The sequence below is a fragment of the Eptesicus fuscus genome, chromosome 24 (assembly GCF_027574615.1).
Source record: "Eptesicus fuscus isolate TK198812 chromosome 24, DD_ASM_mEF_20220401, whole genome shotgun sequence".
NCBI classification, from domain to species: domain Eukaryota; kingdom Metazoa; phylum Chordata; class Mammalia; order Chiroptera; family Vespertilionidae; genus Eptesicus; species Eptesicus fuscus.
In genome coordinates, this window is record NC_072496.1 from 8,295,782 (window position 1) to 8,311,154 (window position 15,373).

At 41.7% G+C, this 15,373-nt stretch overlaps 1 protein-coding gene across 1 annotated transcript in view; it reads right to left on the reverse strand.

Annotated features, from left to right (window-relative positions):
• IARS2 (isoleucyl-tRNA synthetase 2, mitochondrial) overlaps window positions 1–13,176 on the reverse strand; it is a 33,957-nt gene extending 20,781 nt beyond the window's left edge. Inside the window, exons 1-12 of the mRNA XM_054713126.1 lie at window positions 12,797–13,176; window positions 10,585–10,707; window positions 9,267–9,426; window positions 7,791–7,939; window positions 7,659–7,708; window positions 7,469–7,578; window positions 7,296–7,386; window positions 6,574–6,689; window positions 4,848–5,017; window positions 4,018–4,108; window positions 2,961–3,112; window positions 642–802 (exon numbers count right to left, since the gene is read on the reverse strand). Coding sequence (XP_054569101.1) covers window positions 642–802; window positions 2,961–3,112; window positions 4,018–4,108; window positions 4,848–5,017; window positions 6,574–6,689; window positions 7,296–7,386; window positions 7,469–7,578; window positions 7,659–7,708; window positions 7,791–7,939; window positions 9,267–9,426; window positions 10,585–10,707; window positions 12,797–13,069 — 1,646 coding nt within the window. The 5' untranslated portion in view covers window positions 13,070–13,176. The remainder of the gene's footprint in view (window positions 1–641; window positions 803–2,960; window positions 3,113–4,017; window positions 4,109–4,847; window positions 5,018–6,573; window positions 6,690–7,295; window positions 7,387–7,468; window positions 7,579–7,658; window positions 7,709–7,790; window positions 7,940–9,266; window positions 9,427–10,584; window positions 10,708–12,796) is intronic.
• Between the last annotated feature and the right edge of the window lie 2,197 nt (window positions 13,177–15,373).

Sequence of the window (15,373 nt, forward strand, 5' to 3'; positions counted from 1 at the left end):
CACTAACTCAAAGGTCAAGTGTCTGGCCTGGGAAAAAAATCTCCTTTGCACTGAATAAGCTTTCTGCTCCAAACTGTTTACTATGTCCATGTGTTATCTTTCCAAATGGAAAAAAAGAAAAAAAAAACTTAAGAAAAAATTTAGCTTCAATTGGGAATGTAATCACTACAACAAACGTAATTTTATACATTGAACTGTATTATAGTTTCTTAAATTTTAAAGCATCTACACAATCACACGATACTCTTCCCGCTGAAAGGGAGGGTAGACTCAGTAAGAGAGTGACTCTAATTCATAAAGAAAAATTACACACTGGGACCCCCCACCAAACACTGTCCATCTTTGGATTCCCGATAGTTTGTTCTAGCACACGGCCTGGCCCACAGGAACAATGAATTCTCATAGAAAAAAAATATTGGAGCCTCTGTTCCTATGAATAAACATTGAAAAACACAGCTGTTCACATTTCAATCACATTGAAAGGATCTTGCTGAAATTTGTATTTTATCCCCCCCAAAAGATAATTATTTTAGAATATTTTATTTAACATCTATTAGGGGTTCTCAATAATCCACTATTTTTCCATTTCTGAGGAAAATGCAACTCACTTTAAAATGTTGAAAATATTTAGAAAGTCCTACCTGTTGATCAAGAATTCGTCTTTTGTCTTATGATGGAACACGGGAATCGGAACACCCCACACTCTTTGCCTGGAAATACACCAATATGGCCGCCTGTCCATCATATCAACCATGGCATTCTGGGCTGATCCAGGAATGAATTTCACCTTTTTTAACAATTCCTGCAATTGATTCACAAATCAAGTCCAGTGAGAGAAAGCAGAACAAGTTTCCTATAACTGTCACTATTACCCTAATACAGCTCTTTTCCTTAGATATTTATACTCATTCACATGTCCCCCATCAACTCTCCTTCACCAAAAAACTAACTTAAACACTACACATTTCAGAGCAAACGAGGCAGTTGAACCAGGGCCACAAAGAACTACTAAAGAGCATCAAGAGCAGACGGCAGCTTTTGAGTATGTAATAAAATATTTTATACCATTTCTAAGCACCAGACCAAAACTAGCAATAACAGGTAGCAATAACAGGCTTAGTAGAAGAATTATACTTCATTAAACTACACTTAAAATAAATTCAAACTTGAACTCAATCATTTTTTAAATGCTAAAGAAAAACCGTCATAGGTTGACAAACAAGGATTGCAAACTAACCTAATTTACATACAGTATGGTTAAAACATAAAAGCACGTTCTCAAAATAAGTGACTTCCCCTTTACTTACTATCTCTCATCTCTCAAGAACGCTCCCTCCTTGCCCCACCCTACCCTACCCCCCCACGCCCGACCCCACAACGCAAGAGCTGCAAATTACTAACATCTGATTTCATTTCATTTGTTAATTACTAAAATCACAAATTATATAGCAAAAATGTTTGGTAAGAAGCTCAAACAAGGCCAAAGTATGTTAACTTCATTTTAAAAATCTCCCTACCCATGAATAAAAGCATTTTTATATTTCCAGTTTCATGTTTAGTTTCCTCACTTACCTGAAATCCCTTCTCCCCACAAAGTCGTTTGTAGCACCACCTACTGCCAGAATGACAAAACCTGCCATTCAATTTAACATCCGGTTTAAAAATCCAAGAAATGTGAACGCTGATATTTGATTTTGTTATAGAATAACTATTACTTATTTAAGGTGGTGATAATGCCACTGGAATTATGTTTTAAAGAGTCTTTATCTTTCAGATTCACATGCTGAAATGTTTATGGAAGAAAGAATGCCTGAAATTTGTTTCAAAAGAATCCAATGGATAGCGAGTAAAAAATGAGTGGTGAGCCCTGGCCGGTTTGGCTCAGTGGCTGGAGGGTCAGCCCACCCCCCAAAGGGTTTTGGGTTTGACTGCCTGTCTAGGGCATGTACCTCGGTTGCAGGGTCCATCCCCGGTCCCATTCAGGGCGCATGCGGGAGGCAACCAATCAATGTGTCTCTCTCACATCAATGGTTCTCTCTCTCTTTCTCTCCCACTCTTTTTCTCTGGCTATTTTTCCTCCCTGCCTCCCTCCCTCCTTCCCTCTCTCCTTCCTCCCTCCTTTCTTCCCTCACTTCATTCCACTCTAAAAATCAATGGAGCAAATATCTTCGGGTGAGGATTAACAACAAAAAGTGGTGGGAGAGGTTTGGGTAAAAACAAAATTGGTCATAAGCTGATTGTTGTTGAACTTGGGCAACAGAAGCATGGCAGTACCTCACTCTATTCTATCTCTGCAAAGAGCAACTGAAAATTGTATGTAAGACTTTTTTAAAAACAACTTCAGAATATTGCATCAGACTAAGATGTTTTGCATCCAAAAGTCTGTGCAGAGCTGGAAGTTACAAATTTTAACATTTACCAGTAAGGGCTTCATGGGATGTCAAACACACACACACACACACACACACACACACACACACACACAATCAGTCTATGTCACAATTGTCCCCTCAATACAAATTCAGAAAATGCAAATTGCTACGCATAGCTTTGGCGAGGGCCCCAAACTGCCATGCCAACATTTTATTAAATGAAAGAGCTCAAATACATATAAAACTTTAGAACAGGAGGTAGGCGTTATGATCACCTTTACACAGATAAGGAAACGGAGGTTCTGAGAGATTAAACCATTTGCCAAGCTCCATTCTGTCCCAGTTCTATGCCACTTTCGCTGCTTTGGGCAGGATCTGGGCAAGTCACTTAACCCCTCAGCCTGATTTTCCTCTCGTGTATAGTGAGGAATGGAAATCCAAGGTCCTTCCTGATCTGAAATTCTACCATTTTATGAGACCAAACCCTAACAGCAGCACACCCTCCCTCCGCCTCACACTGAGAATCGTACCAGCAGCCCTCCCCCACTGACAACGTGGAAGCCAGGCTGCAGTAGGACGCCTGCCTACCTTGGCTGTGGCCTTGAGCTCCGTGATGTTTACAAACCACTGCTTGCTGGCACGAATAACCACTGGCTTCTTAGTCCTCCAGTCGTAGGGATAACTGTGTACCAATTTCTCCTCTAGCAACAAATTCTTTGAAGCCTGAAGCATCTTTATAACTTTAAAAAAAAAGTCAGGAACAATTTGCGTTAGACATCTTTACAAGTACTATGAAAATCCTAGTAACTCTCTAAACTCCCAGGAGACCTAAATCTGCACCAGCAGGTGTCAGGAAGAGTAGCCACCTACCAAGTATCACAGGCATAACCTGGGAATCTCCTGGCAAAACACGCAGGGATTGTAAAACCCTAACCAGACTCAGGATTATCCCACTGCCTTCCCTTCACAGGAAAGATGAACAAGATACACTTAGAACTCTACACTTGAAATTCAGAGTCACAATCTTACATGTCTAGGTTCTTAAAACGGTGACCATGTATTCTGGCAGAAACCAGGTACAGTGGGGAAAAAAAAAAAAGATACCAGGTACAGTGAGGTGAATTTTGTTCCCCAAAAAGAGATGCTCAAGCCCTCACTCCCAGACCCTGTGAACGTGAGCTTATATGGAAATGGGGTTTTCGTAGATGCGATCGAGTTATGATGAAGTCACAGGACTAGAGTGAGCCCTAACCCAATCACTGTCCTTACAAGAGGAACGAACACAGTCACACAGAGCAGAGGAGGGCGGGTGACACTGGAGGCAGAGACTGGAGTAACAGCTCTACACCCAGGACTGGTTTAACCCAGGGATCACCAGGAGCCACCGGAAACGGAAGAGACAAGGAAGGATTCGTCCACAGATCTCTCAGAGGGAGCGCGGCCCTGCCCACACCTTGATTTGCTTAAACAGGACATCGTCAAAGCAAGGGATGGAAAACTCTAAACTCTATTTTAAACCACGTGGCAAAATAAGAAGTAGTTTTAGCTTTTTGTTGCAAGTTTAAGATGGGAGCATAAGTCAAGGTTCCTGCTGGCTACTTTTCAGAAAATACAGATTTATGACATCAACAGACACAATACTCACCCACATCCGTCCCCTCGTCAAGGACGGCCTTGTTTTGAAGTTCAGGCCCCGCAGCTGCTGTGAAAACGCCATCTTCATCCACTAAACAATCCTACAAAGTGTCATTTTGAAAAATTAAAGTATCGAGACATTTTATCTTATGACAGTATCTGGCAAGACAATACAGATAAGACATCTCAGTCTAATAAATGAGGCGTGCGGCCCGCCAGCCGAGAATTTGACATGCTTGGTCTAGTCTCTCACTACGTTGAAATGTTGAGGACTTATTCAGTGACTAGGAAATGTAAACTTATACATTTACATCCCTAAAGGCAAAATGTCTTATTAAAGCAGAGACCTAATGTTTACTAAAAAGTAGAACATCACTTTTAATTTGATCTCTACTAATTTATGGATCTATGGCAACATACATACACCGTGATGACTTTGAAACTCACCTTTAAACGGAAAAACTTGCTAAGTAATTGGTGTGTGTATTTAGAGAGGACTATATAGTTTTAAAAACACCTGTTCTTTTCAACTAGTAAAACTAGTAAAGTCCACTTGGCAATTTTCAGAGAAAGTAATTCGTCTATGTGACTTCATATTTGAAAGAAAATGCTGCCCCCATTTAATGTACATTCTTCAATTTTAATTTTGTGCTGATTTTGTGTTGCCTTAAGAAATCTTTCTCAATTAGGGTGAATTAATGAAGCTCTAGTGTATTGCACAAATTTCACAATTATGATGATGAAAGTGATTGTTCATTATAAAAAAAGAAAGATGTTACTAGATTTATCACTTTAATTCTACGAAAGCAGCGATTAAAAAGGAAGGAAGAGGACCAGTACCGTGGACAGGTTGTGTTGGGAAGCTACACTGTAATCTTCCATACCATGAGCGGGGGCTGTGTGAACCAATCCCGTCCCTTTGGTCATGGTCACATGATTTGCAGGTAGAAGAGGAGAGACTTTATCAGGAAGTAAAGGATGAGTGCAAGTACCATTTTCCAAATCGGCACCTGAAGGCAAAGAAAAGCACAATGAAAAGAATCATCTCATATGGCGATTCTTCTCTCTCTCTAAGAGCAGCCACCGAGTGGACAAGAGGAGCAGACTGGCACAGACTGGCCACGCCCGGCTTCCCCCTTCCCTTGCTCTGGGAGCTCTAAGTGATTAATAAGAAACAATATGTTTTTTTCTGCAAAGAAAACCTACCCCGTCCAAATTATTCCGTTTTAGCTGTTCAACATTCTTACTACTCTCATCAGTCGTAAGGTAGTTGTCACCAGCATACTTTGCCAGCCATAAGAGTTACATCTACTGCTCGGAAATGTGGTGGCTCAAGATAGCAACCCAATACTTCCCTGCCCAGTAATAATTTGAAATAATTACATAATCTAGAAAAGTGATCTTAAATATAACCACTTTCAAAAACCTTGAGAGAATGCCCTTCAGCTTCCATAACAGCATCTACCTTGTGGAATAGACATTTTGAACTTAAAATGCAGGCAGGGGATTGGCGGGGGGAGGTAAAGAGGGGGCGTATGGAGTAAGAATATACTGGATCCTCCTTACCTAATGCACCAGTAAGGACCAAGTGATATTAAGTGATAAACATTCTGTAGTTTCTTTCCTGCCCTTCCCTTAAAATCCTCTTTATTTTTGCTAAGACTGTTTAAACTTCGAACTGGCTTGTACCTGAACCTATGAATTTAGATAGAGGGCTTCACTATTAGTTAGGCAATCTTTCCATTTTGGGATATCTCATTCATTTAAAAAACATTAAAAAAAAAAAAAAACACGCAAAGATATATCATTCCTAAGGATCAAAGGTAATTTTATTTATTTATTTTTATTGATTTCAGAGAGAGGAAGGGAAGGAGAGATAGAAACATCAATGGATGAGAGAGAATCATTGATCAGCTGTCCCCTGCACAGTCCCTACTGAGCATGGAGCCCACAATCGCAGCAGGTGCCCTGACCTGGAATCGAACCATGACCTCCTGGTTCACAAGTCAACACTCAATCACTGAGCCACACCAGCCGGGCCAAAGGTCATTTTAAAACTTCCCTAGATTCCCACAGTTATAGCTCAAAACCAGTCCCAAATTGAAGCCCACTAAAGATTGTTTTGATTGAAGCACTGTCTTTGGACTAATTTTCAGAATTTACTCAATTTCCTTAGTAAAATAATGCACCAAAAATAAACATATTTACTTCCTCCCATGCTCTTTTGATTACATCAGATAAAAATGATTTTTCGCAATTTAATTTTGGATAAAAAGTTGAAAAGATCTTTGTACATTCTACCTCGCAGAAAGGACACTTGTCCAATTTTACATTGGATATTTGGCAGAAATTATTTTTGCCTGTTGTGCTTTGTCAATGTTCACATTTTTCTATGCCCCTATCATGTTTAAGGTATAGTCTCCTCCAGGGGAATCACTGTAACATATATTCTAGAAAGGCAGAAGCCACATCTGTTTGGATTCAGAATGAGCAGCGTTCAGCAAAGTACCTCAATCAATCCAATCTTTTGATGACTGTGATAGTCAGAATATCTATAAATCTTCACCTGAAAATGTTGAAATAACCTCAAATGTTGTTTTCAACGCAGAAGCCACAAACGTCACTTTGTCCTCAGCCAGTATATAGAGCTCTCCAGATGTGGAACATTTCACAACCGCATACCTCAAATAAAAATTTAGGGTACAGTTACTAACAATGAGGGAAGAAAAGCCACGGGTAACATTTAAAATGTGTTACTGCCATTTTAGAAAAACTAACTTCAAAATCCCAAAAGTACTATTTTCTTTTCTTTTTTTAAATAATACATTTGTGGGGGATATATATATATATTAATTTATTTATATATTTTTTATTATTGATTTCAGAGAGGAAAGAAGAGGGAGAGATAGAAACATCCATGATGACAGAGAATCATGGATCGGTTGCCTCCTGCAAGTCCCCCACTGGGGATTGAGCTCACAACCCGGGCATGTGCCCTTGACCGGAATCGAACCTGGGACCTTTCAGTTCAAAGGCCGATGCTCTATCCACTGAGCCAAACCGGCTAGGGCCCAAAAGACTATTTTCAAAGGACTTCATCCCTTACATCTGTTTTGTTTTCCAAAAAAGCTGGAAATAAGATCTTAAAGTCTATATGAACAGAGTTAAGTTATAACTCATTAACTTTTAAGAGAATAATGAGGATGAAATAAGTTCAAAATAATGCTAATGACAGAACTGATCCTACTTGTGGATTAAACAAACAAAAAAATGCACTGCTATACCTACTTTGCATCTGGCATGTAACAAACAGCCTGATTGGCTGGGATTGTCCAAGGCTGTGTGGTCCAGACTAAAATACTAACGGGAGAGGAACCATCTGTGAGAACAGAGTTTCAAATACGTTAGCAAATGTTCCAATTCCATAACCGTCATCAACTCAAGCAATGAATAAATCGTACCTATGAGAGATGCCAGCTTGGGAGCAGGTTTCAAGAGAGGGAATTTCACATACACTGAGCGACTGACATGCTGGGGGTTGTACTCCAGTTCCGCTTCAGCCAAGGCAGTCCTGAGGTTGAAACATATTAGACATAAGGATCTGGAAGCCTCACAAAATTTCTCCTTTATTAAGCAAAAACACACAAATACCTCGATGAGGGAGACCAAAACACAGGTTTGTAAGACCGGTAAATCAGGCCCTAGAAAAGGCAGAGAGAGTCTATGAAAAGCTGGAATTGTGTAACAATCTAACACTCGCGGAGGAAAAAAGGATTTCGTTACCTTGTCGTACATTTGGTAGAAAATTCTCAACTGTTTGGCCTCGTAACTGCCATCAAACGTATAGTAGCAATTGTTCCAGTCTGCCATAATTCCCCAACGAATAAATGCCGACTTCTGTTTCTCAATTGCTGCTTTAGCAAATGACCTAGCTGAACAAAATACAGACAAGAAAACGCTTTGAAAAACCCGTAAATGCCCATTCTTCAAAACGGCTCAGCATGTATCTCTCTAAATGCAGGTATTGTACACAGTTTAGACGATAAAGTTTACTTAATAGCAAAGTTACTTTGAAAGTTAAAAGTGTTCAAACTCTAAAATTAACTAGAATTTCAAAAGTTAGAGTTTTGTTACCATCTTCTGTATTTTCTAGACTTTGTACACTGACATTACATTTAGAAAACAATGCACTGGAAGAATTCCTCAAATTTCTGAATTTAAGAAAAGATCAGAGAATATATTTCATTATACAAAAGAAATTAAGCAGTACATCGAGTCGGTGATAATAAGTTTCACAAGGAAGTAAATAATCTTCGCAATCATATCCAAATATACAAAAGCTTAACACCGTGGTCGGCAAACTGCGGCTCGCGAGCCACATGCGGCTCTTTAGCCCCTTGAGTGTGGCTCTTCCACAAAATACCACAGCCTGGGCGAGTCTATTTTGAAGAAGTGGCGTTAGAAGAAGTTTAAGTTTAAAAAATTTGGCTCTCAAAAGAAATTTCAATCGTTGTACTGTTGATATTTGGCTCTGTTGACTCATGAGTTTGCCGACCACTGGCTTAACATATACAAATACAAGATTCCTTGCCGACCCAATCTACTGAAGAATCAAATAAGAGATTAATTTAAAATATATTTGTATTTTAGAATTTACTTTTGTTTTATCACCTGAAATATGTCAACAGCCCTAGCGAGGAAAAGAAATAAAAACACTGGTCAAAATAATAATCTCAAAATATGGAGACTAGACCTAGCCAGTTTGGCTCAGTGGATAGAGCGTCGACACTCTGACTAAAGGGTCCCAGGTTCGATTCTGGTCAAGGGCATGTACCTCGGTTGAAGGCTCAATCCCCGGCCTTGGTAAGGGGTGGACGGGAGGAAACGAATCAATGTCTCTCTCTCTCTCACATCAATGTTTCTCTCTGTGTGTCTCCCCCTCCCTTCCACTCTCTCTAAAAATCAAGGGGAAAATATCCTCGGGTGAGGATTAACAAAATAAATATATATATGAAGACTCAAGAACTGAACGATGTACTTGGAAATGCTTACAAATCTTTCCTTCAATCTCTGAACATAAGTTCTCACAAAGGTCAATTTTTAAAAATCTGAATTTTCTGTGACAAAGTGGTTTCCAACAGATCTCATTATAACTACAAACAAAAACAAAATAAACAGGTCCCTCTGATCAAGCCCAGACTTTTCCAAAGAACCAGTGTTGACAAATACCATCTCCAAACAGAAACACAGATTACTTACCTTTCTCTCTGATTTCCATCGCTGACAGGTTCTGAGCTTTCCCACCAAGTTCTGATAAGACTTTCACTTCAATGGGTAACCCATGACAATCCCAGCCCGGCACAAAGTGGATTTTGGAACCTCTCATCATATGGAATCGATTGGCTATGTCTTTCAAAATCTGCAAAGAAAATGCTAATCATCACTCGTACATGAAGCATGTATCCAACAATTTACCTTATTTTCTTAATATTTTAAAACACTGAGAAAGCCCAGTTTTAAAAGGATTTATATAAAGTAACGTATTAAATCTCCCAATTCAAGTTCTACATAATAACAAGAATAACAGATATTTGAAGTTATGCTTTTCTTTTTGGCCGGCTGATGTAAAATGTGCAATAATTGAAAAATGAGCTATTAAGCAGCATAGTTTGTCCTCTGTGGAATGTACAGTCTGTATAACATATCTCAAATGTTAAAAGTTTTCAACACAACTTACTTTTCTAATACAATATATACAATCCATATAATAATGCAACACTGCTCTAAGCTGTATGGACCTGTTTCGTGACCAGATTCCTGGTTTTGAAAGCAGACAGATGTCCAAGGCCACACCCTCTCCCATTTTCCCACGGAAGTATAAAGAACTCAAGAAAAAAAAAATGATGAACAAATTGTGGTATAGTCTCTCAATAGAATGCTACTCAGCCATGAAAAAAGAAGCAATTACTGATATCTAAAACAACATGAGTGAATTTCAGAAATACTCCATGCATGGTTGATAGAAACCAGACATCGTAAAATACTAGTATATGCTTTTATTCCGCCTCTCTGAAATTTTAGAATAGGTTAAAAAAACCTACAGCAATAGAAGCCAAAACCTTGATTGCCAAATACCACCCCATTAGGGATTAGGTTTCAACATATGAATTTGGAAGAAGCAACAAGTATTCAGTCTATAGCAGCTCTAACATATTTTATTTATCTTGTTGATTATGTCTTCCCTGACTAAAGCATAATAAGCTCCAAAGGACAAGACCTATCTTTATTTTGTTCACTGATTATTTCCAGTCCAGAACAACGCCTGGCACATAGTAGGTGTTCAATAATGACTTACTGACTAAAACGAAATTTACTAACGTGAAATAACAAGCTCAAAGCAAATGCCAGTGATGTTATACCTCACGCAGGACCGAAATGGTTTACTGCTGCTTTCTGTCAAGACATTCATTTTATGTGTCAATGCAAATTTACATAATTGTCATAGTATTCGAGTACTCTTTTGTAAAGTGTATTTAAATATTTTCCCCCCAAGTCTTAGGGACTTAATTATGATTACCTTATTTAAAGCATGTCCCACATGAGGATCACCATTTGCATAAGGAGGTCCATCGTGAAGACAAAATTCCGTCTTGACTTTTCTTTCTCTCTGCCATGAATAAAGTTCTGAAAATCCACATTTCTGTTTAAAAAGAGCGATAATGTCTGAACATCGAATGAACACATACTCCTGAATCTTACCACGAGGAACAGCCAGCACGTATTTCCTATCTCATTCCAATGTCTTCAGCTCTAAAACACAAACCGTGATGTTCCTGAAATGCACTCTGAGTACTTTTTTTTTATTGAATTTATTAGGGTGAGAGTGGTTAGCAAAATTATACAGGTTTCAGGTGTACGATTCTATAATACATCATCTGTATATTGTATTGTGCATTTATCACACCAAGTCAAGTCTCCTTCCATTACCGTTTATCCCCCTTTATTCTCTTCTACCTCCCCCTAACTCCCTTCCTTCCGGAAATCATATTGTTGTCTGTGTCTATGAGTGTTGATTTTTAGAGAGAATGGAAGGAAGGGGGAGAGACAAAGAAACATCGATGTGAGATAGACACATTGATTGACTGCCTCCCCCATGCCTCTAACTTGAGGCTCAGATGGAGCCTACAACTAAGGTACATGCCCTTGACTGGAATCGAACCCGAGACCCTTCAGTCCAAGGACCCACGCTCTATCCACTGAGCCAAACTGGCTACTAGGGTGAGTTTGTTTTTGTTTTTTGTTGTTGTTGTTTTTTGCTGGATCCCTTCAGGTTTTTCACCAGCCTCCTTAACCCCCTCCCCCTCTGACAGCTGAGTACTCTTTCCAAACCTTTCAACAGCCGCCCTCACAGACTTCCGATTAAACCTAAGCCCTTGCTACTCTCTAAGTCTGAGACAACACGCGGTGCAATCTACTACGTGACCTTGGCCAACTCAACTTTGCCCTAACGGGCCTGTTTCCTCCTTTGAAAAAAACATTAACATCCACTTGGTGTGAAGATGAAATGAGAGAACATCTGAAACGGTCACAGTTCCTGGAATACAGAAGGTACTGGATAAAACACTTTCAAAAATTAGGTGCCAGAACAAGTCGATGAGTCTAGCTAGAACTCTGATAACTGTCATATTTAAGCTAACCGATACTTGCTTAACCAATATATCCTGAGTGTCATGGGCTTTAAAGACTCTAGAAGGATTGAAACTAACATGTGAGCCTCTGCCCTTAGAATATTCTATTTAATACAGGAGGCAGTCACATAGTTCGGGAAGCAACTCAGAGGAAGTTAAGTAGCACCACTCTGCCCTGCAAACAAGTCATAATTCCAACTAGGGATTGGTTAACACCACATAGGTGAGCTTCTACTTGTCCTCATAACCAAAAAAAATTATTTTTTAAATTTTTATTGATTTCAGAGGAAGAGAGGGATAGAAACAGAAACATTGCCCTAGCCGGTTTGGCTCAGTGGATAGAGCGTTGGCCTGCGGACTGTAGGGTCCCAGGTTCGATTCTGGTCAAGGGCACACGCCCAGGTTTCGGGCTCCATCCCCAGTGGGGGGTGTGCAGGAGACACCTAATCAATGATTCTCTCTCACCACTGATGTTTCTATCTCTCTCTCTCCCTCTCCCTTCCTCTCTGAAATTAATAAAAAAATATATATTTTTTAAAAAAACAGAAACATCAATGATGAGAGAGAATCATCCATTAGTTGCTCTCCTGCACGCCCCCTATTGGACACCGAGCCCGAAACCCAGGCATGTGCCCTGACCTGGGCTAGAACTGTGACCTCCGGGTTCCTAGGTCGAGGGTCAACCACTGAGCCACACCGGCTAGGGGCAATAACCAAATTTTTATTTATATGTGAACATATTCATTTACTTTTTAGAAGCCACTGGGAAAGTATCCACACTGACCTGTTTGTGCCCAAGCTGAAAAATGGGACTTAACCTTCAACCCGCGCTGCTATCTGAGCGCCGCTAGATTCCCCCTGAATATTCAGCTCGGGAACCTGCTGCCCCTTAGGGACTTACCTCCAGGGTCTTCACTTAAGTTTCAGGCAGAAAACCCGTAAGAAGTGGATGGTTTCACACACACCCCAAAGGGGCCTGGAGCCCGGGGGCCTGTCCCACGTCCTCCCAGCCCAGCGCGGCCCTGGACCGCCCGTCTCCCCAGCACCCGCCGGCCCGGCCTCCCGTCCCGGTCCCCCGCGCGGCGCAGAGGCGGGGCGCACCTGCTGGATCTCCAGCTCCGTGTCGGGCTGCTGGCGGCCCAGCAGCTTCATGGGGAAGCTGGTCTGCGGCAGCAGCACCGTGTCCCGGTACTTGCCGTCACTCGCGCTCTGCAGCTGGTTACTGGCCCCGGCGACCGAGCGCACCACCAGCCCCCGGGCGGCCCCTCGCCACCCCGGGCGACGGGGGAGGCGGGGCGGCCCCCACAGGTTCCAGGCGGCGGCCAGGGCCCCCGGCCCCGGCCCGGGCCCGCGAGGACGCAGCCCCCAACGCATGCCGGGCCGCCCCCAAGCTCCCGGGGATCGCCGGGGCCTCGGCTCTCACCCAGGATCGGGAAACAGGGACTCCAGGGAAACCTCGCGAGTCAAGCGGGAGTGCGCACGCGCGCGGGGCACGGCAGGATAAGGGAGCGCAGCCTTCCCGATCCGAGAGAATAGGCCAGCTCCGGGTATTCGCTTCAGCCGCCGGGGTAGGGGGGGGCCTGATTCCGAGGGGCGGGGCTGGCTCCGAGGGGCGGGGCGGGGCCAGATGTGGCCGCAGTTGGGGCTTTGATTTCAATCACAGCGCCCTGCCCTTAAAAAAATAATAAAAAAATTAAAAGTATATATATATATATTTGTATTTAACCCAATGTATCCAAGATAGTATCACTTCAACATGTAATTCATATGAAAGTATAAGTAAGATATTTCGCATTCTTTCTTTTCATGCTGTCTTCGAAATTTGGTATGTATTTTACGCATACAGCACATCTCAGTTTGGGCTGGTAACTTGGTTGTCCTGGTCAGTGTAGTTCACACCTGTTACCTCTTGGGGATGGTCTTCCTAATCATAAAACACAACATCTAGAGGATGAAATGAAAAGACGGACAGGTTTCCTACAAAAGTGAAAAGGAAATGTTGTTTGGAAAAAGACACCCCAAAGTGAGAAGGCAAGTGGCAAAGAGGAGAACGCGTCCATGTCAGCTCTTCACCTGTGTCAGTGCTTCAGCTGTGAGGTGGGGTAGATTCTATGAGTATGCCTATTTTACAGGCAAGGAGACTGAGGCACACAGAGTTAAATAATTTTCCCAAGATCACACCCCTGGGTAGTAGTAGAGCTGGAATTCAAATCCAGGCAGCTGGCCTCCAGTGCCCGTTTGCTTAATCCCTGTGTTATATCGCCTCCCTGCACTCTGCACACGTACCTCAGAGATATTGTGGGTTCGGTTCCAGACCACCCGAATAAAGCAAGTGTTGCAATGAAGTGCGTCGTAATCTTTTTACTGATGGATGGTCTTGCCTTCCATTTGTAAAACAAAACAAAACAACGCAACACCTGTGAAGAGCAGTAAAGCGAAGCTCAATAAAATGATGTATACTTGAAGGAGAAAACATTTGCAATGCATTTTCAAAAATTAATATCCAAAATGCATAAAGAGCTGCTACAAATCAAAAATATATAAACAACCCAACAGACAAAAGGGCAAGGGATAAGAACCGGCAATTCATAGACAGAAATGGAAACAAAAAGATACTCAACTTCAGAAGTCATTGAGGAGAGGTAGTTAAAACCAAGATACCATTTTCGCCCCATACATTAGCACAAAAATTAACAAGTTTGATTACAGGGTTTAAGTGGCCCCGCTCACACTGCTGGTGGTAATGTAAAATTTGTACTGCCTTTTTGAATGGCAACTTGGTAACATCCATCGCTATGTAAAATGCATTTCAGCTCGGCCGGTGTGGCTCAGTGGTTGAATGTCAGCCTATGAACCAAGAGGTCATGGTTCGATTCCCTGTTAGGGCACATGCCTGCGTGTGGGCTCGATCCCCTATGGGGGGGGGGGGCGTGCAGCAGGCAGCCAATCAATGACTCCCATCATTGATGTTTCTATCTCTCTCTACCTCTCCCTTCCTCTCTGAAATCAATAAAATATTTTTTTAATTTTAATGTTTAAAAATGAAGTAGTACCTTTATCATGTCAACAAAACTTGCTGCCACCAATCCAATGCCAACAGTCTGAGGTGCAGTAAAAGGAGATATTTTATTCCGGTGAACTGTTTGCCAACCTGAGAACACAGCCTCAGGAGGAAACTAAAAGTGAGCTTCCCTTGAGCCAAGGGGGGGGGGGGGCGGGGGAGCCCAATTTTATAGCGACAGTCCCCGCCCAGGTCCGGGATTGGTCCAATTTATGCAAATGAGGAATCCAAATTTGCAGTTCGGACTTGCCTTCAATTTATTAAAAAAACCGCAACACCCGTGAAGCGCAATAAAGCAACGTGCAATAAAATGAGGTATAACTGCAGGGGTCTTGGCTTTCTAATCCATTGCGGAATGTGTGTTTATGTGGAGGAGGCTAAGCAACTGACATGTATAACCCGTACGTTTGCTATGAACTCTGCCATCTCACTTTGCATTATTGGTCATGTTCTAATCACAGTGCCCTGCTTTTTAATATTGGAAAAAGAATGGTTGGCTATTCGCTTTGCTCAAGCAGCGTAAAGTGCGCTCCTTAAACATACAGCGAATGCCTACGTGGGGTGGGAGGGAGAGAATTTTTGTTTTTGCTAGTTTTAACTTTTGGCAGTGCATCTAG